The 26,562-nt window shown below is 25.2% G+C and overlaps 4 protein-coding genes across 6 annotated transcripts; 3 read left to right on the top strand and 1 right to left on the bottom strand.

Moving 5' to 3' along the window:
• Positions 1 to 8,016: 8,016 nt before the first annotated feature.
• Positions 8,017 to 10,392, top strand: LOC126900469 (sentrin-specific protease 1-like). Of its 2 annotated transcripts, XM_050676190.1 has the most exons (6): positions 8,017 to 8,188; positions 8,403 to 8,506; positions 8,746 to 8,895; positions 9,024 to 9,156; positions 9,252 to 9,356; positions 9,629 to 10,392. In XM_050676190.1, the coding sequence occupies exons 1-6, from the start codon at positions 8,017 to 8,019 to the stop codon at positions 10,213 to 10,215; spliced, it is 1,251 nt and encodes a 416-aa protein (XP_050532147.1). In that variant the 3' UTR covers positions 10,216 to 10,392. The 2 variants fall into 2 exon arrangements, with proteins under 2 accessions (XP_050532147.1, XP_050532148.1); XM_050676191.1 differs by lacking the exon at positions 8,403 to 8,506 and having other exon boundaries at positions 8,068 to 8,188; positions 9,629 to 10,389.
• Positions 10,393 to 11,632: 1,240 nt separating this feature from the next.
• On the top strand, positions 11,633 to 14,833 carry LOC126900468 (transmembrane protein 87B). Its single transcript, XM_050676189.1, has 16 exons — positions 11,633 to 11,872; positions 11,942 to 12,002; positions 12,075 to 12,163; positions 12,237 to 12,344; positions 12,421 to 12,474; positions 12,621 to 12,806; positions 12,866 to 12,986; positions 13,043 to 13,211; positions 13,283 to 13,492; positions 13,549 to 13,669; positions 13,814 to 13,917; positions 14,005 to 14,084; positions 14,156 to 14,265; positions 14,326 to 14,378; positions 14,439 to 14,466; positions 14,538 to 14,833. Exons 1-16 carry the CDS (start codon positions 11,768 to 11,770, stop codon positions 14,577 to 14,579), a joined length of 1,641 nt encoding a protein of 546 aa, XP_050532146.1. The 5' UTR covers positions 11,633 to 11,767; the 3' UTR covers positions 14,580 to 14,833.
• A 20-nt stretch (positions 14,834 to 14,853) lies between these two features.
• LOC126900467 (uncharacterized) lies at positions 14,854 to 26,078 on the bottom strand. Of its 2 annotated transcripts, XM_050676187.1 has the most exons (14): positions 25,537 to 26,078; positions 24,858 to 25,172; positions 24,211 to 24,375; positions 23,519 to 23,803; positions 21,774 to 21,864; positions 21,637 to 21,709; positions 21,495 to 21,567; positions 20,923 to 20,972; positions 17,140 to 17,493; positions 16,886 to 17,074; positions 15,589 to 15,784; positions 15,368 to 15,516; positions 15,152 to 15,310; positions 14,854 to 15,092 (listed from the first exon to the last, which is right to left on the bottom strand). In XM_050676187.1, exons 1-14 carry the CDS (start codon positions 25,741 to 25,743, stop codon positions 14,963 to 14,965), a joined length of 2,436 nt encoding a protein of 811 aa, XP_050532144.1. In that variant the 5' UTR covers positions 25,744 to 26,078; the 3' UTR covers positions 14,854 to 14,962. The 2 variants fall into 2 exon arrangements, with proteins under 2 accessions (XP_050532144.1, XP_050532145.1); XM_050676188.1 differs by lacking the exons at positions 21,495 to 21,567; positions 21,637 to 21,709; positions 21,774 to 21,864 and having other exon boundaries at positions 14,856 to 15,092; positions 25,537 to 26,073.
• LOC126900470 (UDP-N-acetylglucosamine transferase subunit ALG14 homolog) lies at positions 18,918 to 19,823 on the top strand. The gene has a single exon (XM_050676192.1). The coding sequence runs from the start codon at positions 19,062 to 19,064 to the stop codon at positions 19,710 to 19,712; it is 651 nt and encodes a 216-aa protein (XP_050532149.1). The 5' UTR covers positions 18,918 to 19,061; the 3' UTR covers positions 19,713 to 19,823.
• Positions 26,079 to 26,562: the final 484 nt, after the last annotated feature.

The following is a 26,562-nucleotide window of genomic DNA, read 5'->3' as shown; positions in this document are numbered from 1 at the left end:
AGATAATAATTCATTTGCCATTTTTGAAAAACAATATTTATTTGTAAGTGAAATAATATTATTTTTAAAAATTTATATTAAAGAGTTTATGATAAAAATTAAACGCGTGATTTATGTGGTAGAAGTTTAAAGAAAGGAGCTTAAAAAAATCGAAATATTTAATGTTCATACATAGTTCTACATAAAAAAAAGGGGTAATATTTACCCAACTCAAATTTATTTATCCTTAAATTTTATAAGTATTAATTTTAAAAATATAAATGTATATTATAATATATGAAAAATATATGAGATTTAATTAATTTAGTTACAATATAAAACGTTATTAAATTATTGACAATATAATAAAAAATAATTTAATCTTTAATTCTTGAGCAGTTAAAACAATTTAACTCACTGATAAATATAAAAGAGGAACAACTAATTTATCAATATAGCTTAAAAAAAATTTAATATTTTTGAAAGTTCAATAAGTGCCGTAGTTAGGGTAATTCATTTTATAAGTAATTAATATTGTAAGTGCAATACGACCATGACATAAGTTAATATTATATCATTATTTTAGGAGGAAGATATCCTTATTGGATTTACAAATAAAGTAGTTATGTTTTTCGTGTCCATTTTAGTAATTGCTTTTTGCATTCATTACTACTTTCAAGTATAATAATAATCCTTTTTTAATATTTAATAAAAAGTAAAGTTTTGTATACTTGTTTTTTTTATTATTTTAGACTGTAATTTCTCGTAGAGCTTGTCTAGATCACGAGTATGAAATACTGAAAAGTAGATTTGCTAAGCTGAAGGTACATAATCTCCACTTTTACAAATCCGCTATATTCTATTATATCTAACAAAAATGTATGTCATATTTGTAGCATTTAATGTCTGAGCAAGCTGATAAAATTAAGTCTTATGAGAAAAGTGAACAGGAACTTGATGAATCGATAATGCAATTAACTAATATGCTCTATTCTTCGGTAGATTTAATTATGAAATTGAAATCCGACATTGCTGTAATTTTATCTATTTTCATGATTTTAAGTATTTAAAATATACTAAGCCCGTTATAAATATTTCAGAAATCTCGTGTACGTCAAGAGAAAGTATCACAAGAAAAGTATGATGTTCTTTTGAAAAAAACACTTGTTGCTAACGATAGGTTGTCACAAGAGAACTTGGATTTAACAAATGAAAATGTTAAATTGAAAAATTTACTTGATCAAGTAATTTTTTTTCATTATCGTCATTTAATGTTAAAAACGTTTATAAGAAAAATTTATATTTGTGTAATTTTATACCTTAAAATCTTCTGGTTTTGTATTTATTACGAGATATAGTGTAGAAATTTCAATGTACTCTTTTAGATGTCTTTGGAACAACCTATCATAAATATACAAACATGGCAAGATATGACTTTGGAAAATCAGACAACTCCATTCCTAACTCCAGATTTTTATTCTTCTGATTATGTTCCAAACGTTGCATTTTATGATCATGATATTCACCCATATAGTTGTACCCCAAACGAAACATATTATGGAAATGACTACCGTTCTTGTGGCTATTACCCAAACGCTAATAGGTTTTCGCATTAAAATTTTCAAACGATACTTTATGTAAGTTAATTTTTTTTAAATAAGAATATAATAATTTAAAATAAATTTATTTATGTTATATATTTTGCAGACTTTCAAGTTAGTCATTTTTTTTTTCAAAATATTATAATTTAATATAATGTTTTGGTGCCATGCGAAATAGTTTCATTCACGTACAAATAATAATTGATATTCTCCATTATTGATTATGGTTATTAACTTAAATATAATCATATGTAAGTATTTCATTTTTCTTTTAATTGCTTAAAAATTTTTAGTAACATAATTTTTCTATTTTCAGATTAAAAATTATTATATTTGTATTTCAAAGGGCTAATAATTATATGCTCCAAAATATTATCATTTTTGTTTTCTTGGTATTTACTTGCATAAAATTTAATAGACCACAAGCTTATGATTAATTATTCTGAGTAATATAGAACTAAATATTTGCTTTTTGAAACTCGTAAAAATATTAATTGCATATTTTTATCTATTTATAGATACATTTTCCGGCACCAAAACAAAGAATTTTGAGTTAAAAGTTAATTGATTATTTAATATTTCTAATGTTTATATAATAAAAATGTATTTATAATATAACATCTTAATTTTGACTAATAAAAGTTACTCCCATAAACACTTAAATATATGACTTAATTTTCTTACAAATGTAACTTTAATGTAAGTATATTGAATATCTGGACATCTACTCACATTGCTTCGACCTTATTATTACTAACATATTACAAACAATACAAACTACGACAACATACATCGAATGTAATTATTTAAATAAGAGATTTAAATAAAAAATATTAAGTTAATACAAAATAAATAAAGTGAAAAAGAAAAGTCTCTAATATACATTCAGTAAATATATAATACTTAAATGAACATATACAAATTATTTGATTAAATATTCAAAGGTAGTTTATAACATTATAACTAAGTTTTTCGAAGTACCTTTTAAAGAAAAAAAAACGTGAACAATAATTTAAGGACAAAAATTATAATAGTAATATGGTTCATAAAAAAACTTAAAGAAATGAATTAATTTTCTTTATTAAATTTAAAGATTATGAAAAAACAAGCTCGTAATAAATCTAAGGTTTGTGTTTTTATTCCTAAAATCATTATTATTAATTATTCTTTTACTTTATAACTATTTAGAATAAATTTGTGTAACCCTTATAGAATTAACGTAGCAAATAAGACTAATACATTAAAAATAATAAATAATACTAATAATAATATTTAATTTATTAATAGTAAAAATTATTAACAAAAGTGGTAAACCATTTAAAAAAAAAACCATAAAAAAATTGAAAATAAAAAGTTGAACTGAAATAACTATTGAATTAAATAGTAATTACTTTTAGTAAACAAACTAAAAGAAAATACAAATTTTCATAACCAAATTGTCACTGAAATTAGTTCATTGGATAATTTTTAATTTCATTAATCATGATGGTAATGAAATTTATAAGTACTCTTAAACATGTATCAACGAGTTTTTCAATAACTCCAGAAAACATAGAGAATTTTCCAATACAACCATAAGTCTTGACATATTTAACTAGCTTATAAAAGAAAATTATGTAATTAAGAAAATGACTGTTCGAAAATAACTGTTAGTTTAGTATTCCAGAAGTTATTAACAAATTAAAGTGAAGACTGATGGTGAAGAGTAGAGTCTGCTATTTTTATCACTAGGTATTTCCCGACCGTACTTTTTCTTCGTCTAACATAAAAATGTTAATAACTTTTGAAAAAATGTTTTTAAAGTACTGGTCTAAAACTTATTATTTTCTAAATTAAATTATTTACTTTTTTATAAGCTAGTTAAAATGTATGTTTCCGTTAAAAAAAAAAGTTAGCACCCTATAAGACATCCTTATGTTTTATGAACATAAAACATATTTTATAACAGATAAATGTATACGCATATATTACTAAAAAAACCAAAAAAAAATGCACAAAAAATTATTATTTTAAAAAAATTTAAGTGGCTAGTATTTAAAGAATCACTCAGTATATTGTAAGGTATGATAGCTCACGTTTTTTGGTGTGGTACTGGTTTTGTATTAAATATAGTCGAAGCCTAATTTGTATGCTTCGAACCATCTTTATAGAAATAATTGACTACAAGTATAAACGTTTTTCCTCTAGCAGTTCTAAAGTAGGGCCCCATCAAATCTATACTTATAACTTCCCATAGATGTTGTGACTTTTTAAGTCTTAGGAGATCTTCAGGTTTTTTGTTTAAGAGTTTAATGCAAGCGCAAATGTGACATGTCCTAACATATTTCTTAATGTCCTCTTTTATATTCTTCCAGTAGAGCCTTTTTCAAACACCCCTAAAAGTTTTTTTCTAACTGGGATATTGGCTAGAATGTGATCAACCAAATTATTTTTTGTGATTTCTATGGGTGGTATCACTATAGGTGGCGATGATCAATTATCATCATTATAAATATTAATTATTTATTAAATAAAATTTACAAAACATCTCTTAAATTATAGAAAAATATGATATGATAATTAATTACAATTGTTTGCGTGCTTTATAGTTCTACATAAATTAAATTTTCAATTTTAAGTAAAGATGCACTTGTCATACATTAAGAGGTATTGTCAATTATAATAATTTAGAAATATTCATATATAAATCAAAATAATTAAATTATATACTAATAATTAATATATATATAAGTAAATTATCATTCTAACTCATCAAGCACAAACATTTCAATAATTGAAAGTATTATTGTAACAACCAAACAGTTCCTTTTTTATTTTTGATAATTTACTCATTTATAAGAATTATACAATTATTATTGCTTAATGTAGTTGTGTGACAGGCTAATAATTTTTTAACGAGTAATAACAAAATAATGCCTTATTTTATTTAACAAAAAAATTTTAAAATTAAAATACTAAATTATTATTTGATATTTGTTTCTCTTATTAATAAAGAAAAAATCATTTATTTCTCTATTTAAAATAGAGTTTTTTAAAGATAAATAGGTCAATCAACACCTAATTATTAAATTTGTGTGTGAACAAATTTTGTTTTTATTTTAACTAAAATACAAAAAAAAAATAACAAATATTTTTAAGTTAGAAAGGCATAACTACACTGTCTTAAACGACTAACTCATTAAACAATTATTTATTTACTTGAATATTTTTTTTAAATATATTTTAAAATGTATTTAAAAATCATACTATTTTTTTTATCGGTTAAGATTTAATTCATTATAACCATAATCTTACTAAATATTTTCATAGTAAGATATTTGATAAAAGCGAATTAATGAAATCTGTATATCATTTTCATTGTAGGCATAGAGTGGTAATATTTTTATGGGGTGCTAAATTTTATGTTTTCCTCTACAAAAAATAATTTTTTTTTAACATTCCACATAATTTTGCTATATTTTTGGGGGAGGGTAAGCTCTTTAGCTGCTTTCGTTCTACGCTTATGATTATAATTCTATATTTTAACTAGTATTTTCTTATATTTAATTAAAAATTTAATACATTAAAGACAATAATCAGTGGCGTATTTTGAATGATTTCTCGGGTGGTGTCCAACTTTTAATAAATATCACAAACGAAAATTGTAGAAATGTTTACTGACGTAAAAAAAACTTACTATTTTTCTAATTACTATTTTAGGAATTGACAAATAATTTGAAATTTGAAATTTTGGTACTGTTGTATCTTAAAAGAAACAACCCTAGTGTCTTAACTTAAAGTAATAAATGTTTAATAATAACTCAAATGTATTTACTATAGATATAATTAAACAATGCAAAATATACAAAATAAATATACACTAAAAACACAATAAAACAATACACAAAATGAAAACTTAATGTCATAAACGTACCGCGCGAAAAGAGATTACCTTCGGTGCTCCTGAGGTCCTCTCTCCTCTACGATTCATTCTATTTCGTCTTATATACTAAAACATTTTGTTTTTCTTCTTTTTGCAAAATTAATAATACTATCATTTTCAAAAATGTTTATAAATATTTAATTCCTGGTCTAGTAACAATAGATCAGGAAATTACAATTAAACCAAACATTACAAAAATGTTTTACTTCCAGTTTTACAAATGATAAACTATATTACAGTATACAGAGTAATTATTTTATCATAACCCACTCATTTACTTGAAGAATAAATATAATTTAAACATTTTTTTTGGTTTTCTTTAGTTACACATTATTCTTAAATTATTAACTATTTAAAACTTTTTATGTTCATCCCTTATGCCTTGTAAGGGTGTTAACTTTGTTTTTTTGTCTTTTAAATGGGAACACATATTTTGAATATAATAAAATGTTTGGATTTTTAATTAAATAGTAAATGACATTTGAATTTTTAATATAACTTTATTAGTTTATTAGATATAAACATTTAAAGTTTCAAATTTTTGAGTTAATATACATGTATAATACACATGATGATATGATTACAAATACAGGTAGCTAAATGGTTTATATGATATCAATGTCGCAGTCACGGATTGTTTATTATCAATTATGACCATCATAGATATACTTTCTGTAATGTCAGTTAGTGTATTTATAAACTCACAACAATGTGCCTTATTACCATTGATAATAACAATGCTGTGTACCTGCTAATTTCTTTGAAGTTGTTTTAAACAAGGTAACTCATAACTAAACACTTTATTTATAATAAGTAAACAAATAATAAAATCTCCTTTCAGTATTGATGTTCGTAAATTGCTTGCTTTTGATGATGTTTCAGTGTCATTCCACTTCGAAATTATAAATAACGATTCAATTAGGTACACAAAAAGCTCAAGAAAATCATTGACAGCATAAAAACNGAACACAAAAACCTCAAGAAAATCATTGACAGCATAAAAACGTTCAACTCATTTAGCCGCACATAATGGTTTTAATGATTTTTTAGTTATACATTTTTGACTTTCTTCGATTTGACTTTTCAACACATCTTTCGCTTTGGGTATATGAAAAAATCTGTAACTTTAGATGGTGTTCCTAATCAATTTCATGTTTCTTGTATAAAAGATGAATAAGAATTAGCAAGGTTTAAAATATGAACAGCACAATGAATAAACGACGCAAGCGGATGACTTTGGTGAATAAGAGATTGAGCTCCGTTAAATTGACCAGACATAGAAACACATCCATCGTAACACTGTTCTCTAAGTTATTTTGTTTTTACACCAAATGAATGTAAACTTTGAATAATAATATATAAACCTTTTCCAGTAGTATCTGTTGTAGGCACAAACTGAAGAATTCTTCCTTGATAATCATATTTTCAACATCTAAATATCGAACACACAAAGTTACTTGTTCGCTTCCACCAATGTCGGCCGTTTCATCAGCAAGTATTTTGAAACATCTTTGGGCATTTATGTTTGTTACGATTTTATTTAAAATAATTTTATTACAGGATTCAATTATTTCATTTTGAAGTGTTTCACTTGTATATTTTATTGTTTCTTCAGCTTCCAAAAATGATTTTAAACGGTCATCTCCTTGGGCTCTGTATCTTAATATTTCTCTAAAATTTCCTTGATTTTCTTGGATAATTTGTCATTTTCTTGATATATATTGAAGTTACAAAGATAGCCGTTATTGTCAAAAAAAAAAAAAATAATAATAATAACATTAAAAATGCAAATAATAATTAAACCTATAAGGTAGTTAAACCCTAAAGTTATTTTCGATTTGTTAAAGTCGTTAAAATTAATTCAAATCTCCTGTTATTTTCTTTTATCAGAATTATTATGTCATTAATTCAATTATTAATTAAATTGTTAAACTATATTATATATTCAACTTAATAAATTTTTATGTTGATTATAATCGCATGGCATGATGTTTTTTGTTAATAACTAAATGGAAATAGCAATTTCACATGGGCAAAATTTTTAATAGTTGCAAGAGAATAAATCCAAACGTTGATATTTTATTTCATACAGATTAAATTTTATATGCATAAATATTCTGTTAACCGATATCAAATTTATTCCACTTGAACTTTCATAAAAAAATCTCTATCATTTGTAAACTAATGTAATAAATAAACAAACAAATACAAAAGGTTTTTCTTCAAAATATCTTTAATATATATATAATTTTTTTTTTTGATAATTCTCTGTATTATTCTTAAAATATTGTATTCTTTGACCAATAATACAATTAAAATAAATAAGTATTGTTTATACTAAATTTATTTATAATTGGCTTATACATTTTTTTAATGAATTTTTACAATTAAGTTTCCTTGACAATTAGATGTAAATGTTGATTTTATCGACATTTCAGTTCACTTCGTTTTTTCCCGTGAAAAATAAACTGTCGTCTTGTGTAATTATTAAGATTTATTTAATTAGTTATTGATATGGCAAGCGAAAAAAATATTTTTGGTCAAACAAATGAATCAAACTTATATAAGGTCATACGCAGAGTTGAAGAAATATGGAATCGTCGTTTCATGCATTCCAATTGTGTTTTAAATAATACAAATAAAGGACAAATATCAAAAAAGTCAACTAAAGATGGAAGAATTATCTGTAAACACTATTAAGATTAATAATTAAACTAACTATTTCGAATAGAGAAAAAGTTTTTTAATATAAAATATAAGAAAAATTAATAATAAGTTCTCTTATTCATATATAACAATAATTCAGTCGCTTTACTTTAATTTAACTATTTTAATATTAAAAACCTTTTTCGAAATTGATTATTTAATTAATAATTATTAAAATTATATTCAATTTGCAGCAATTATTAATAAAAATATTTATCCTATAAAAAATTCCATTATTCCAAAAAAACGCACGTATCGAAAAACGAATAAAAATGATAAAATTATTCCAGAAAAATTGGTAACTATAATTATATTAATATATTTATTCGATTTAGCTATGTTATTGGGGTTTGTCTGATTCAAAAATATAAAATAAACTATCAACCCCCTTAATATAAATGCGGTAACATAATGTTTAATATTATTCTGCTATTTTTTCTATTAGATTTTTATGGGAAATTCAATTTTTATCGAAGATAATAATATAATATTAAGTATAGTTTATTTGTTTATTTAAATATCTCTTTGGTTACCTAGAATATGATGCAGCAAAGAGAATTCGGAACACTTTTTCAGAATGAAAAATCTGAAAAATATAAAAATGAAATTTTAAATTCAACAGAAAAAAAAAATATAGCAATTTCAAAAGACAATCCGCTATTAATATCAGCTGATTTGTTAGAAAAGGTATATTTTATTATGCTTTATTTCAATAAAAAGATTTTAGGGTATACCCTAAACCATTTTTTGGACTTAAAGCAGATTTCTTAAATAAATTTATCATATAATTAAATATATTTTTATGATCCGTTAAGAGTTTTCATAAGAAAAATTTGGAACGCAAAAAATCCGAAATAAAAAAACAACTTTTTGAGATATCTTCTAATACTACTGCTCGACCAAATTTAAAAAGAAATTCATCCGAAGAAGATGAAAAAGTCATAAAAAGTATACAACTTTTAAAATATAATTCATTTTTAAAAAATATGAAGTTTTGATTTTTGAAACAAATATGTAATATTTTTAAACATAAATTATTTTAGAGCCAAAAGTTAGTTCTAATCCTTTGACCTTAAATACGCCGAATGACGTAAATTTACTTGCTCTGTCCACTATTGAAGTAATAAAAGTACCAGAGAAAGAAAAAGGTAATTAGTTATTTAATCTATTTATTTTATGTAAAATTAAATAAAAAAAGATTATTTATTAAACATAATTAATTATAATAATACGAGTTAAATTAATATAACTTCTGCAGAGGCGTGTAATTAAGGGGGTCCATGGACGTTTTAAACAAAAGTAATTATACGTGTTTAATTTCATATTCCAAAACCTTAAATAAACCTAAATAATAGTAAACTGTTCAACAAAGTCTTTTATTAATTTTATGAAAAATGTTTAAATATGGTTACACTTGCAGAAGTAATGCAAGATCAGAACACAAAATCTCTTGATCAGTATAATGCACCTTCATTTAAATCGCCCACATCATGGTATACTTCAGACACAATTAATGAGTACATTAAAATGATAGTAAAACGGTCAGAAGGTGAAGTTTATGCAGTTGTCACTGATTTTATTGTAGCGTATCTTCGAGGAGGTTATCCAGCTGTAAGAAGATGGATAAAAAAAGATATTCACACAATAAAATTACTTTTTGTGCCCATGAATGTATATGGGAGTCATTGGATATTGACAGTGGTTAATATACCTGAAAAGACTGTGACATCATATGATAGTCTTAAGTCGTATAAGGGTCCTTATCCAATGGTATTAAAAAATTTCTTAATTGAATGGGAGATGGACAAAAAAGGAAAAGCTTCTACATGGACATTACAAATAGGCGAGACATCTCGCCAAACCAATGGACATGATTGTGGGCCATTTACTGTTGAGCTGGCAGAAAAAATGTCTCGAGGAGATACAACACCAATAAATGCAAATTTTATGCCTTTTATAAGATTAAGACACAAAAATGAAATTATTGCTGGCGAGCTATTCTATTAATATTTTTATGAATGAAATTTTATTTTTGTATTTTATATCAATTTTCTTAATATTCACTATAAATTGAAATTTTTATTTGTATACCACCAAACATTTTTTTTACTTTTTCTATGTTTAATTGTTGTTTTGTTATTTTATATTAATCTTATTTTTCTTTGTAACATTATTTCATTAAAGAAATTCAAATTTAATATAAATTTATCTTAACTGAAATAATTTAATGTCTGGTTATGTGAATATACAAATATTATAATATACAGTTATGGATACAATTAAGTTAAAAAGTCAGCCAATTATAAATTTTTAAGTTAACAAGTGTATCTACTATCTTAACAACTTAATTTTAATTTTACTAAATGACGATTCATAAAGAATTTCATAACTTTTTTTTATTTTTTAATACTATTTTAATTATAAAGAATGCTTTTCTGTATTTTTTATGAATGCGGTATATTGAATAAGGGTACTAAACTTATTTGTTTATAATTCTCTAAACTGATAAACTATAAAATAAATTTAAAAATGAACTACAAGTTCAGAATATTTCCGTTGTTGTTATATTTTTGCTACGGGTATTTTTGTTATCTAAATGACCCAATGAAATCCAAATAATTTTTAGAAATCTCTGATAAAATGTAGATAAATACGTGTCGTCGAATCCTATCAAATTATCTTCAATTTTGTTATTTATTTAAAATACCATTTATTTTATAGTANTATAAATTTTTAAATTAACAAGCGTATCTACTATCTTAACAACTTAATTTTAATTTTACTAAATGACGATTCATAAAGAATTTCATAACTTTTGTTTATTTTTTAAATACTATTTTAATTATAAAAAATTCTTTTCTGTATTTTTTATGAATGCGGTATATTGAATAGGGGTAACTAAACTTATTTGTTTATAATTCTCTAAACTGATAAACTATAAAATAAATTTAAAAATGAACTACAAGTTCAGAATATTTCCGTTGTTGTTATATTTTTGCTACGGGTATTTTTGTTATCTAAATGACCCAATGAAATCCAAATAATTTTTAGAAATCTCTGATAAAATGTAGATAAATGCGTGTCGTCGAATCCTATCAAATTATCTTCAATTTTGTTATTTATTTAAAATACCATTTATTTTATAGTAAATAAATATAATATATTATAAAAAAAAAGTTAATACCAATATATTAGGCATTTTTTTAAGTCGGGAGGTGTCCAAACATGGAGGACACCCCCCCAAAATACGCCACTGACAATAATTAATAATTTGAAATTTAATATTAAAATGACGCCACGTTGCAAAATTAATAACCACGGATTCGTCACTGACAGAAAACAAATAGGTCAACCGGCAAATTTGTTTTTATCGCAAAGCCACTAATTCATTATCAGTTGTGATAAGCATTTTTATTAACCTATTATAAGAAAACAGTGTAAATTTTGATAAAAATAATAGGCACTTCGCTCAAAAAATGTGCGGATTATTCTTCGTGTTCTTAATGATTTAATACCTAATCAATTATATATTTTAAACATTTTGTTTGATATAATTCAAATGTTGTCAAATGTTACGGTTTATTTCTTATGTTTATCTTACCTAGCGTTTACATGCCACGCTGTAAGACCAGAAGAAGGAGTATGGAACCTCGTCGTTAACCCTGTAAATACAATATAAATATAAATATGTTTATTTTATTATATTCTTAAATTAATTATTGTTTTTTATTAGGATTATGATATTTTCAGTTTTAGTAGTAGTTTATTTAGTGGCTCTGAAATTTCCATCAAAGGTTAGTGATAAAATTAAAGATACATTTACAGTTCTAAAAGTAAAACATTAAGTAATTGTTATTTTATTATAGTCAACTGTGATGATACTTACAATGTCACGGTCGCCTGGATCCTTACTGAGCCTCTATGCTGGAATGAATACCTTAACTTAGGTCATGGAGTGAGTTTTAACATAATTGTCTTTTTGTTAATACCTTTTATATATTTTTTATTATTTTAACCTTTTGCTTTAGTTAATCAAACAACTTCAATTAAAATACATAGAAAATAATGTTTATTCGAATAATACTTACAAAAAATTTGATGAACATGATTACTCTTGTGCTAAAGAAATTGTTCTCGTAAGTTAACTATAGTGTTAAATTATTTCTTAAATAAATTTTATAGTATAATTAAAATAATTTAAATTTTTTATAGGATGATTTATCATCACAACCTACTACTAAATCAAATTTAGTACCCATGCATAAGGTTAGCTAATTTTAATAAACTCATATTTTTCTTGTTTTTATTTTAGACATTAATTTCATGTTTCTTCCAAATAACAAAAACTGTTTATTCTTAAATTAATAAATATAAAAAATTAATGTGCTTGATAAAAATATTTAATTATTTAGAGAGGAAGATTTCGAGTCTATACAGTTCCCAAAGATGGTATGTACTTATTAACTGTGACAGTAACTACCAAAAATAGTCAGATGCCGTCAAGTGATACCATTTTAGAAAATTTTACTGCTAATTTACAAATAACTATGTGTGGACCTCAAGGATACTTATCAGCATCTAACTGGCCTTTGTTACCTGTTAGTATAACAAATACTATTATTTATTTCAAAAATTTATTAATTTTCCATTTTTCTAGTTTTATGAAATAATGTGTTTTGTATACATATGTTTTGGCATAACTTGGTTGATTTTACTATTTTTACAATGGAGGGATTTACTTCAAATACAATTTTGGATTGGTGCTGTTATCCTACTAGGTATATTTTTATATTTTACCATATAAAAAATATTTAAGTTGATTAAATATTTATAGGAATGGTTGAAAAAGCAGCCTTTTATGCTGAATATTATGAGTTAAATTCAACAGGCCGTTTAAATTCTATTTATGGAGTAATGACTATGGCCGAAGTGATCTCATGTTTAAAACGAACCCTAGCTAGAATATTAGTTATCATTGTTAGCTTAGGCTTTGGTATAGTCAAGTAAATCCTACATTGATTATTATCAAAATTAAATTATCAAACTTTAATTAATTTTATTTAAATTATTTTAGGCCAAGATTAGGTCCTCTCTTACCAAAAGTTTTAGGTGTTAGTTTTATGTATTTGGCCATGTCATTATTAGAATCATATTTCCGATTGTCTACTAATATGAGTACAGAAATGTTGCTAGTTGAATTGCCATTAGCTATTTTAGATTCTGGTATAGTGTGTTGGATTTTTTCAGCTTTAACCCAAACAACTAGAGCATTACGCTTACGAAGGTATGCTATTTTACTTTTTAAAACATTTATAATTTAAATCTTTTATTTCAATTTAGAAATGCTGTGAAACTTCAATTATATACTCATTTTACTAATGTTCTTGGATTTACTGTCATTACATCAACCTTATTTATGTTATATTCTATTAAAACACAACGTCTTGCTAACTGTGTTGGAGTATGTATTATTATATGAATACATTTTTAATTTACATTAGTTTTTTATTATTGTAAAGTCATGTACATATAATAATTTAATAAATGAGGAGTTTAGCTGTTCAATAACATTTTTACATTTTATCATTCAAAAAATTTATTACAGAATTGGCAAGAACAATGGCTGGATGATGCTTTCTGGCATATTGAATTTTCAATTATTCTACTTGTCATAATGATTTTATGGAGACCAACAAACAATAACCAAAGGTAAAATTGATTTTAAATTATAGAAATGAAAAATTGATTTGTTAATATATATTTGTCTATACTTTTATTAATAATTTTTTTATTTAGGTACGCATTCACTCCTTTATTAGATGCACCTGATGATGACAGAGACGAAACTGAACTATTTATTAAAGAGACATACAACGGTGATAAAATATAAACAAATATTTTTAATATTTTTATTTATCTGATGTTTAAAAATATTGATTTTCAACAGAAGTTAAAATGAGAACTACTGCAAATACTTCAAATCAAAATTCTCATGTCACACCATATAAAGACTATCCTATTTCAAATAGTAGTAGCACAAAAAGTCAAGCACAAATTGTAAGTATACCACTTTTAAATTATTTTTAAAGTTAATACAACTTAAACCATTTCTTATAGGATGATGATTTAAAATGGGTTGAAGAAAATATTCCTGGCTCATTATATGAAACGTAAGTTAGTAAATTATTATTTTTTATCTAATTCTAATAAATGTTTACCTCGTTTTTCAGGACTGTACCAATTTTAGACTATAGCGAAGTGAGTTTTTTTTAAGCATATAATTTAAATTTAAATATACATATTTTATAATAATTTTTTCTCTATTTTAGGATGACCACAACACTGCTATCGAAAGGTCTAAATTGCAATAATCTGAACTACTTAAAAAAATTTGTTCCCAATTAAATTTTTAGAGTGTTTTTTATTTTTATTAATTTAACTTAAAGTTATTAATAATGCCTATTATTTTATACTGATTTCTTTAAATATTGTCCTTTTTAATTGTGGTATTTAAATTATGTACTATTTTTTGTTAATTAATTAAATGAGTTTACGTTCCTTATCAATCTTTCAAAATTATGTAAATTATTATAATTTAGATAATGTCAACTCTATAAAAATAAAAACCTTTGAAACAATTTATGTATAAATAATGTATTTTATAAACATTTTGTAAAAAATATATTGATGTATCATGTATTAATATTTTTTTATTTCATAACATAAAAATAAATTATTTGATCAAAGGCATATTTCATTTCAGAAATATCCTTGACATTGATTTATTTAATGTTGCTTTAACATTTGGTGATGCTGCTAATGATATTAGCGATGCACCTCTTGGATCCTCACTCAATTTAGCTAAGATGCGTTGAGCAGCTTGCCTAAAAAGAAAAAATATATTAGAAATAATTATTCAGTGTAAATGAGAACAAGAACATACCTAGAGGAAGGTGTATTGTCAAATACTAAACTGGTAGCTGAAGTTATCACAGCATCTCTAGCTTCTGTAGGTAAGTAAAGTGTCCCATTTACACCTAGTTTATCAACTATTTTTGATAGTAAACGACAGGCCTCAGCTCGAACCAATCTATTACCATGTCTACAAATAAAATACTTGAGTTTTTATTAATGTGAAAACACTTTTAAATAAACTTACTTAACGCCTTTAGCTGCCACAACTAGTACACATTTACATGGATTCACTTTGTCGACCATGGCATTTAATGCTTCTGAACTTTGCACCCTAAGGAATTTATTTGTATCGGCTGTTCGAGGAAATAACGCTGAAGCTATTTCTTCTATATCCTATTTATAAACAAACAAAATACTTTTTATTCTAATTATAATTGGACATTTTTGATGATTTATTCAGCGAACCGGTTCCAATGCTTTGGGTACATAAGTGAATATTTTCTGAGTAGCTGTACAAGCTGCTCTAGCCACTTGTGAACGTAAGCAACGAATGTGTTTAGCAATTAAGCGGCCATATGGTTGAAAAGAGTTAAGTCGCAATTCTTTACCATGAAACATCACTAATCGCGAAATATTTTGCAAGCCTGTTACAACTGCTTCCCTGTAAAAACAGAAGAAAATTTTTTTTTTGTTTTTAAATGTCAATTAATTAATTTGTTCATTAACTATAAATAGAATGCAGATAGGAAATGATTTTATATAATAAAAAGTTAACGAGTTCAATTGTTTACATGAATAAAAATGTATTTTATCACTAACTCATAGTTATACTGAAAAAAACTTATTAGCTAAGTTTTTAACGAAACTATTAAAGAAATATCTTAGATATTATCCTACCTATATAATATAAAAGTAAAATATTTTGTAGATAAAGACTTCAAAAAGTTAAAAAAAAAACATAAGAAATTTTATAGAAATAAATTAGTTTAAGATGTAAAGACTACTAATTCAAAATATAAAAAAATAATTTGCCAGCCATATGTAAAGCTTTATAATAGATTAGCCCCTGCTTAGTGGTAAATCAGAATCATACCAGAGCATCAATTAAATAAATACATGTTAAATATATTGAGAAAATTTTTAATGTCTAGAAAACACTTAAAAAAATAGCTGAGAAATTTAAATAAACATTTATATTATGAAAGCTAATACGAAAAAATTATTAAATTTATTAAGATTCGATATTAAATAAAATAACTATTTTAGCTTACGATAATTGAATACAAAAATTTATTTTCAAAAACATAGTTTAACAATGACCTTGGTCACCTATTCTCAATTTCATTCGTCCTATGGCTCGGCAAATCTTGAAGTATTAAAAATTCATTTTAAAGAGGTGATATTAGGAAAAATTATTAATTATTAATTTTAAACACTCTAAAATATTAACCAATACGCATATTACGTTTTAATATTCGTACATACACACATTTAGACAAAGACTCATTTCAAGAATCAGTTGTTTGCAATTAAAAGAAGGTATGGATATGAATCACTTTATGCAAATAAAATTTTTAGAGTTACACAAAGCCTAAATAAACTTAAAATTTGTATGGAGTTCTTGAACCTTAAATATCTTACTCAGAATGGAGTTATAATAACTGTATAGTTTTATATAAACCAAATCATTCACTTGTTTGATTTGAATAATTAGTGGCTAAACAAGATTTTAATTGTTACACAATTTATAAAAATCGATTACCATTCATTACTACTAATTTGAACCGATATCAGTTCTGAAATCCTGTTAGGGTTATCAAAGGGAGCTAAGCTAGACCCTTGCACGTCACTTGACTTTCTTTGAATATTTTTAGGCAAAACAGTAGTTGATTTTTTCCTCTCTTCTAATGGTTTAACATTCTTCGTTGGCTTTACTTCAGCTACTGGTTTACTTAACAAAAAATAATAATTATTAATATCCTGCCACGTCACAATATCCTCTTTTTAAAATCTTACTCGTTGTTATTCAGAGATTGAATGTCAACACTCGACGCATATAACTTTATGTTAGAAGCTGGTTTTTCTGTAGTAACGGCCAAAGTAGTGTATGACATAGAATTTATGTCATCCAAGCGTCCTTTAGAACTATTATCGGGGTCTTGATTATTTCGCCAATAAATTGGTTTAGCAATCAAGTCACTTTCAATCTGATTTTTAACTATCACAGATGTCTGCTGTTTATCTTCAACTTCAGACTTTGCAACATCAGCCAATTTCGTGGCTGATGTCGCTGGCAATTTATCTACTTTACTTTCGGGTACGACAGTCATGCAAAATACTGGCCTTGTCACCTTAGTTGGGGATTCCAAGCTGTAAAAATAAACAAAAAAAATTTCATAGTTTTTTGTTAACAATCGATAAATTTTAAGTAAACATATAAGTTTTTTTTTTGTTACAAATCTACTATTTTTAAATTAATGGAATTACTCATCAACAAAAATTAGTAAATATGTTTTAATCCTTAACTTATATTGCAATCAATAACTGATTGCAACTAATTAGACTGTTACTGAGTTATATACTAAATAGTTTCAAATTAGAGTTAAACAAATTTTTGCCTTTCGTATATGAATCTTTCTATAAATAAATTGTGTCATAGATGTTATTTATATTTCAACGGGAGTTAAATCGCTTACTCGATTATGGAAGCTGGCACGATACAATTATTACTTGATAATTGCACGTGTCCAGGCAGTACAAACATTGTGTGGTTCATAATTTTTCTACGGTTTTTAAGATTGCGTTTCTGGTGACCAACAATTGCTGTATGAAATCTATAATGACGTCTAGCCGCTGTATTTGAATAATTTGTTCTGGGAAACGGATGAACTGCTGCGGAGTTCGAACGATTATGGGGACGGTAACAACACAACCACGAGCGAAACATATTCAACGTTATACCGCTGACTAGAAATATTTGAGTACAACTAAAGACTCTCAAACCACCAACGACTGGCGAAAACAACAATTTGTAGTTTAGATGATTTCTATAATGCATATTTTAATATAAGTCAATATAGGTTACAGGGAGTGGACAGTGGCTATATGGCACCTATTCAAGCGATTGATTATGTCAGGGGAATAAGGTCAGTCGGCATGGTGATATGCTAAATTACCCTAGACAATAACAAAATAAAATACTTGTTGATGTTATCATTTTAACATTTTGATTCTCTTTTTCCTACCCTATAAGGTTATCTAAATATGACCGGTCCCAACGGTAAAGGCTATTATGGAAATACATTTTTAATGCTAACACCCACACTTGGTCATGACTATGCGCATTTATTGTCGGGGGCAGTATAAAATTATTGACTAATTTCAATTGTAATTAGACATTTTTACTCAACGCATACATAATGGTTTATTATTTGCAGTTCAACGTACATGAATAACTATAATAGAATAAAGGTAATATAATATTATTTTAATCCTACAATTTATTAGAAATAATAAATACTTTTAATCTAAAAAGAGCACCTAAGATTTCAAAATTATAAAAAGTATCATAAGACAATTCTTTAAATCGTTTGCTTAATTTTAAATTTAAAATACATCATTATAGTTAACCAGTAAGTATAGAATCTACTAAAAAACGATTTCAATCATGCATTTATATATTATTACTAGTTATCAATTTAAAAAAATCAAACATAAAGTTGGTACTAATATATTCCACTTGCATTACTTGTTATCAATAAGCTCTTATCAAAATCTGTATTAATATTATTTGAAATTTATCTGACTATTAAATATATTGGATTTTTGTATTTAAATTTTCTTAAACTATTGGTATCATTTATATTGATGTAGTAATGAATAAATTTCTATTTCTATTATATTTTTCTCCAATATAGAAAGTGATATTGTATTTCATAATGAATAGAATATTTCTTTGGTTATTTGTGATTCTTATACTAATATCACTTTATTTTACTGTAAGATTAATGTGTTTAATTTATAAACTAGTGTTATGTCCACGTTCCATTAAAGAACAAAAAAATCCTTTGAGAACACTAATTGTTATTGGTTCAGGCGGTCACACATCAGAAATGTTACGTTTAGTTCAAAATTTAAATAGATCAAAATTTATGCCTCGTCTATATGTTATGGCTGATACTGACACTACTAGTATGGTTCAAGTAATGAAACATGAAGAAAATTATGTTGACTGGACAATTACGACTATACCAAGATCTAGACATATAAACCAAACATATTCATCTTCCATATTATCCACACTATATTCAATAGTTATGTCAATGCCTGTTGTATTATCATTTAAACCTGAAATAGTGTTATGTAATGGTCCTGGTACATGTGTTCCTATATGTTTAATAGCATTTATAATGAGGTTATTTCATCTAACAGATACATCTATAATTTTTATTGAAAGTATTTGTCGTGTCAAATCATTATCTTTAACAGGAAAGATTATGTTATTCTTTGCCGATCTAATTATTGTTCAATGGCCAGAGCTCCAGCAAAAATATTCATGGAGAGTTAAATATTTTAAAGAAAATAATTAATTGTTAAATCAATGAAGGTTTGTTTTATACCTAATTAGAAATATATTTAATTTGATTATACAACCTATTAGTTTTTTTAAATAGAAAATTTACACTTTTAATACATGGTAACTATATGTAGTTTAATTTAAGAGTAATGCAATAGAAACTTTATCTAACCTTTAAAAAACTTAGAAAACTATTTTATAATAAAGTTATTTACACAAAAAAATCAAATACTACTATCTTTTTAACAATTGATTTTGATACTTAAAACTTAAAAGAGATATGCCGTTTTATAGTAACTGTATTTATGTTAAAATATGTAAGATTCTATAGTAGTATGCAAATCCAAAGAGTTTGATAGTGCAAATAATTTATATTGTCAAGTAAAATGCATATTGTATTGTATTGGTAATAAAAATAAGTAAACCTACAAGAAATAAATAAATGATAGAATTTACATTTTTTTTATATTTAATTTTAATTTTATCAATTAATGAAAAAAGTTTTACTCAAAATATATATTTCCAAGTATGACGAAACTTCAATTATTGTAGTAAAATATCTTAAATCTATATTTGAAAGAAATAATACGCCCTTTTAGATGAATTTAAGACTCAACATCTGTAATATGCTATGTAGTAAAGTTACTGAATGTCAAAAAATGATATGAGTTAACCCCCCAAAAAAAGTTGTTAGAGTTAAGCCACAAATTGTGTCATGTGCAAAATCTTTAGAATTTTAGAAAATTGGGAGTAACACAAAATCAACCTTTTAGTTTTTACTAAGTTATCAATTCAACTCCACAAAGATGAAATAATTTTTTATATAATTGTTTTATCATAGAACAATATTTAACAACCTTTAAGTTTTTTTCAAAGGAGATTTTTTCTTTAGTTCAGAATATTATGTTAACAAAAATCAACTTTTTTATTTTATCATTAGTCTATTATTTATATTTCAATAATACCTAAATTGGATTTAGAACTATAAAATTTAAAATTAAGTAAACTATAAACATACAGTTGTATGCATATAACTTTATCAATATTAAACATTCATAAATGTTTTTTGTAACTGTTATATGATTATTTGTATTAATAATATTGGCCAACCCCAAGTAGTTGCGATAAAGTCGAGGGAAAAGAAAATACAATTATTAATAATCTAAATATTTAAGCCTACTAATTTTTTAGTTAATTTTAAAGTCTTTAAAATTTCTACATACTTTCTATTAGATTCATCTATTTTCATTTCATTTTGATTTTCATAGGTTCTCTGAAAAAAAAATACATCTTTAATAATACCAATTTATTTTACATCTTTAAAAATAATTTATTTGTACTTAAGAGTAGCGTTTTATTAATGAAACTAAATTTATACTACAAAATAATGTATATTGGTAGTGAAATAAGGTAATTTTTAAAAAGCAAAATTCATATTAATAAATGCAATTTTAATCCAGCTTTATCCTAAAATCACCTTTTTCCTTACAGTCAAAGTAACAGTTAAACTAATAATCCAGTAAAATTATTATTAAAACAACAGGCATTTCAATTTTAATTTTTAAAAGCTAGTTGTAATTTATAATCGACAATAATTTATTAAAAAAAATGAATTACTATAGTAATTTCTTACAATTATGCATAGTTACAAGTAACTGCTTTGACTATATTTGATATTATACTTAATAAATTTATTTTTAACAATTTTTTTGTAACGAAACATTTTTACAGTTATATTCAATATATCATATGATGTTTGAACAAAGGAAATAAATTATAATTTTTTATTAGTTACATTAAAAGAATCGCAGTTTCTTCCAATTGAGAGAATTGCGTGTGGAGAAAAATATCCTTTATAGAATGATATTCTAAAACATTAAGAACTCACATTAATTGCTTCCATTATTACACGTTAAGTGTAAAAAAGTGTTTCATACCTATCGTCCAAACTTCTTTTTAACGGCGTGCCTAACCAAGGTCCTATTTGTGAGTTTGAAAATTGTTTAAAAGCTGAAATCATTGTTTTTATTGTGAGCTCTAATAATCTGAATTGAGTTAAATTATTAATAAGTACTTGACTGTCTCAATGGCGGAAGTGTGTATGGTCTGATTTGGTCAACATGTCGATTGAAAAAACTATTAGATTGACTGACATTCTGAATAGTCTAATAATAATAAAAAAAAATTTATACCTTTAATTATATAAGGTGTCAGTAAGTAAGGAAACTTGTTTTTATTGTTCTTATAGTTTGTAACAACTGGCTTATTTTCTTATTTATATATTTTTTGAGTTAACATGTTTAACCTCAATAATAGCTCATAATATGTCAAAATGAAACAAAAGTTGGGGCCATTAACCCCACTTTGTTCAATTAAGTTGACTATGTTATACCTTGTTCTTTTATGGATTTTCTGTCAGTTACGACTTTTTTATTTTATGGTCACTTACTTTTTTCTAATAAATCAAAGTAAATGACGAGCATAGTTACAAAGAAATTTAATTAAATTTTAGGATTTATTTAAATTTAATCTGTAATTGTTAGAAATTTTGGTGTCAGCCTTTTGAAATAATTCTTAAAAAAAAACTGCATGACTCAAAACTCTCTTCACTAAAAAAAAAATTAACAAATTGACCTAATTTTTTATGCATTTATATTATTTTCTTGACGTTAGAGTAAATAGATATAACACGCTTTAGAATGCTAATTTTCAACCCCGTTTCATAAGATTTCGTGACTATAACACGTGTCTATACTGACCATAGACTTCGACCTACTTATAAGTACATTTTTGCTCACGCTATAGACCGGAAACCCTCAAAACGATTAGAATCTTTGACGTTAAAAATATTTTTGGAACAACAGAAAATACCAATGTATGCATATATGGTATATCAAAAACATAATGCGTACTATAAAATAAATATTTTATTACTTTAAAAAAATGAACAATATGCTATCCTTAAAACACATAATAAGTTCCACGAGATTTCCGACTTCTAAAATTAATGTATGCAATAACAATCAAATGATTTTGCCATAATAGGGTTGAGAAATCTCAATGATAAAAAAATTTGTGGATTTTTGGAAAATTATACTTTCTTTTTCCTTTGGAAAAAAACGAAGGCTAAATTAATGTTGCTAAATTATAAAACAAAAATATTTATATAATTTTTTAAAAGTTTTTTTTCATTTTAGTTATATTAGTAAATGAATGCCTAAAAACATAATTTAAAAAAATAATAAGATCTTACTAGTGAGATATTAGTTTAATAATTTTAAGAAAATACAAAATAAATACGTGCAATAATTTGCATGTTTAAGTTAATATTATTACATTTAATGAGCGTTCAATAAAGTATACAGTGGCGGATTTAAAAATTTGGTTACATCAAAAATACGTTCGACATCATACAACAAAATTCTCTTGATCTTTAAAAAAATGTCACAATGACATAATATTGATTTGAAAGATACAATTTCAATGAATTAAATCCGCCGCTAATGTCTTATTAACAGCGCTGTATTTAGATTTATTTGCATTTCTGGTATATTTTCAGAGATACGTCAACTCCGAAAAAACTCATTTATTTTGAAAATGTTAACAAATACATACTTTATAATATTATATTTCGAGTTTTTATAGAAAAAAAAATTTTAAATTTGCATCTCTCTTCAAATTGCGCCCTGGTCTAACGGCCCCACTTATCTATATACTTATAGATTAAAAGTTTTAGGTATATCTATTGAATGTATTAATTACACTAAGACATACACACGCAAAATACTGATAAATTATTAAAATTTTACTATATATTACCTGAATAACTGGTCTTGATGGTTTTAAGAATTTTTTTAAACCTCTAGGATGTTTAGGCATGCTTAATGCTGGTTTTAATGGTAAAGGAATACCAGTGGGTTTGATCGCATCAATTTCATCTGGACTACGAATTTTGATACGCTCACCGCCAAATGTTACTCTTCTAGGAGTTTTTGGAACCTCCACTTCATCATCATCATTTTCTTCTTCTTCATAAGATGACACAGAAGAATCTTGTCCTGATGATGACGATATCCTATACACTTCACATAAGACTTCAAAATCCTATAAATAATTTCAGAATAAAAATAGTTTGAAAACCTTTTTTAAAAACCTTGAAAAAATCAGATTATACAGAGTGTTCAGTAAGTTAGGAAACAGTTAAATTGTTACAAACAATGAGTACAATAGAAATTCGTTTCCTTATTTACTGAACACCTTGTATAAATTTTTTAACTATTTTGATAAAATTAAAAAAAAAAAGAATTAATGTACTTTAATTTATTAGGATTGATTGATGTCACTATAAAATTATAACATTAAGGCTAAAAAGAAAACCTGTAATGTCGAATAAAATCAAAATAATTAATTGTTATGAATTTAACTACCTTCACGTGACATTTATACGAGTATTTGACCTACTTAATGTAACACAAATCAAACAAATAATAAAAACCCTAAGAAAATCATACCTTTTTTATCACAGGGTGAAATGTTTCCAGATAATGATCAAATTTATTTCTACCAACAATTTCTTTTACTCTATCTAAACAATAAACAGCTGCTTGCTGGAATGTCGCCTGAACCATTTTATTTGACAAAGCGGTCACCAAATGAACAAATGTAGGAATTGCAATCTAAACATTTGGGGGCAAAATAATAAAAACTAACTTTAAGTTAAAAATATTAATCTAAATTATTATGACTTTCTTTTTATTACAAATGTAAACCTTTATAAATTAAGGCTATTAATTATTTAAGCCGAGTTAAAATGACAATTCTGTCTTAATGATTTGAAAAATTCATGTAAATCGTGACAATAAAATAATCAAATAAGTGTAATTTACTAGTATTATGATAATTTTATACAGATAAATATCAACTTTCTTCGTGATTGCTATACGAATCTTTAAAATATTTTGGTGCACCTAATAAAATATTTGCCAGTTACTCTAAAAATAAGTTACTGGCTAATATATAAGTTTATGTGATTGAACAGTATACGAATGAGAAATTTAATTTTTTACATGAAAAATTTATTTGTGTATAAAACAAATTTGATAATAAATGGCTAATACTTTATGCCAGTGTTTTTTCTAGTCTTGTTAATGAAACTTACCGGTCGATCACCATTTCTTTTTACAATTTGTTGCAACACTACTGGAACGCATTCCATCACATTTACAGTAAGACTAGATTTGGCGCCAGGTATATCCAAACCCTGCACGATCATTGATTTTAATACAAACTCGGGGTCTGAAGAGTACTGTACATATATTAGTAGAGCATCCATGGAACTGCTCCTGAGAGCCGGCGAAAAATGCGCCAAATTAGTAATAATCGATGGCAGTACAGTAGGTGACATCAATGCATCTAATTGTGAACCTACCGTTGGCACAATGTAAGCTAATACACGGGTACCGTGTAATCTTACCTATAGAGACATAAAAAGTTATGCTTAGTACCGTCAACCAGGGTGATTTTGATTTTTGAACTACTCCAACAGATTCATTATTAATAATCGAAGTCAATAAAAATCATACGATGTCGCACACCTCAAAGGTATAGATTGAGTAAAGTAAAAATAAAAAGTGTAACCCAAAATTGTTGGTGACATGGAACATCAGTTTTATCAAAAAACTATTGTTACACGTTAAAATTAAAAAAAATATTTGTTGTAAACTAAAGTTATTCGGAACATAATTATTTCTTACCTAAGAGAGACAATAATTAAATCTACCCCGATATGCGTAACTTATATCCACATCAATTTTAATTGCAATTCATTCTCTACCAACCTGCCATTCCGGATGTTGTAGCCTAATCACCAACTCGGAAAACACTTCCTGGCGATTGACGTTTGCTGGAAATCGATTTTTCTTAACAATGTATTGCCAAACAGGAGTAAGTTCCAAATGACAGTGACCGGAACGAAACCTTTCCGGTGTAGCAACCGGCTCAGGTGTAAGCCGAGGATCCGGCAACAATAGTGTAGTTGTTTGCATACGCCTGGCTGGTGAACAGCCCCACGTGGAAATTGTGTCCGATTCTAAAAACTGTGGCGGTGTCAATGCGCTCGGTAAGAAGTTAAGCGCTGGCTTGCATTATGTTGTATTTGAAAACTCTCCTAGCAACAGCTTATGTAAATCACTCTAAACACTTGACGCATACTACTTATTATTAACGCACCCCTAATTTCATTTTCAATAAAATAGACATTAAATACTTTCTACTAGACAGCCGATATTCTAATCTCTCAATTTTATTTCTTCACTTAGTACCACAAAAAATTCTATTAATTCAAAAGTCCTTTAATTAATAGATCATTTTTTAAAATATGAAATTATTCCATAGGTTTATTTAAAAATGCTTTTTCTCAGGTAAAAACAAAGTTATTCAATAATACTATAAATCCAATATATTATTGATATTATGTTGTACATTGGCTATGTAAAATTATGGTAAACTTTATGTGCATGATATTAAGTTAACATTTCAAATAATTATGATTTTAGTATTTACTAAAACCAATGATACTGTATTATCACGACCTATTAATAGTTAGTAGGTTCTTAAACTCTTGTATTTATATTTTTTTGCGCTCATTATTTTGGTCACACTATAAATACTCCTTGAATCAGCTCTACTTTTAATAGAAAAGTACAATTTCATTTCCTTAAATTATATTTTTAAATAATACATTTTTAATTTAATTTAATGAACATGTAATGGCTATATTTTATTTTTTAAACATTTTATATCATAAAAAATCTTTGGTATAAATAAAAATACATCAACAACTATTAAAACACAAAAAATTTACA

The sequence above is a fragment of the Daktulosphaira vitifoliae genome, unplaced genomic scaffold (genome assembly GCF_025091365.1).
Source record: "Daktulosphaira vitifoliae isolate Bord-2020 unplaced genomic scaffold, ASM2509136v1 Scaffold_3, whole genome shotgun sequence".
Lineage (NCBI taxonomy): Eukaryota > Metazoa > Arthropoda > Insecta > Hemiptera > Phylloxeridae > Daktulosphaira > Daktulosphaira vitifoliae.
This window is presented reverse-complemented; position numbering and strand designations above follow the sequence as displayed.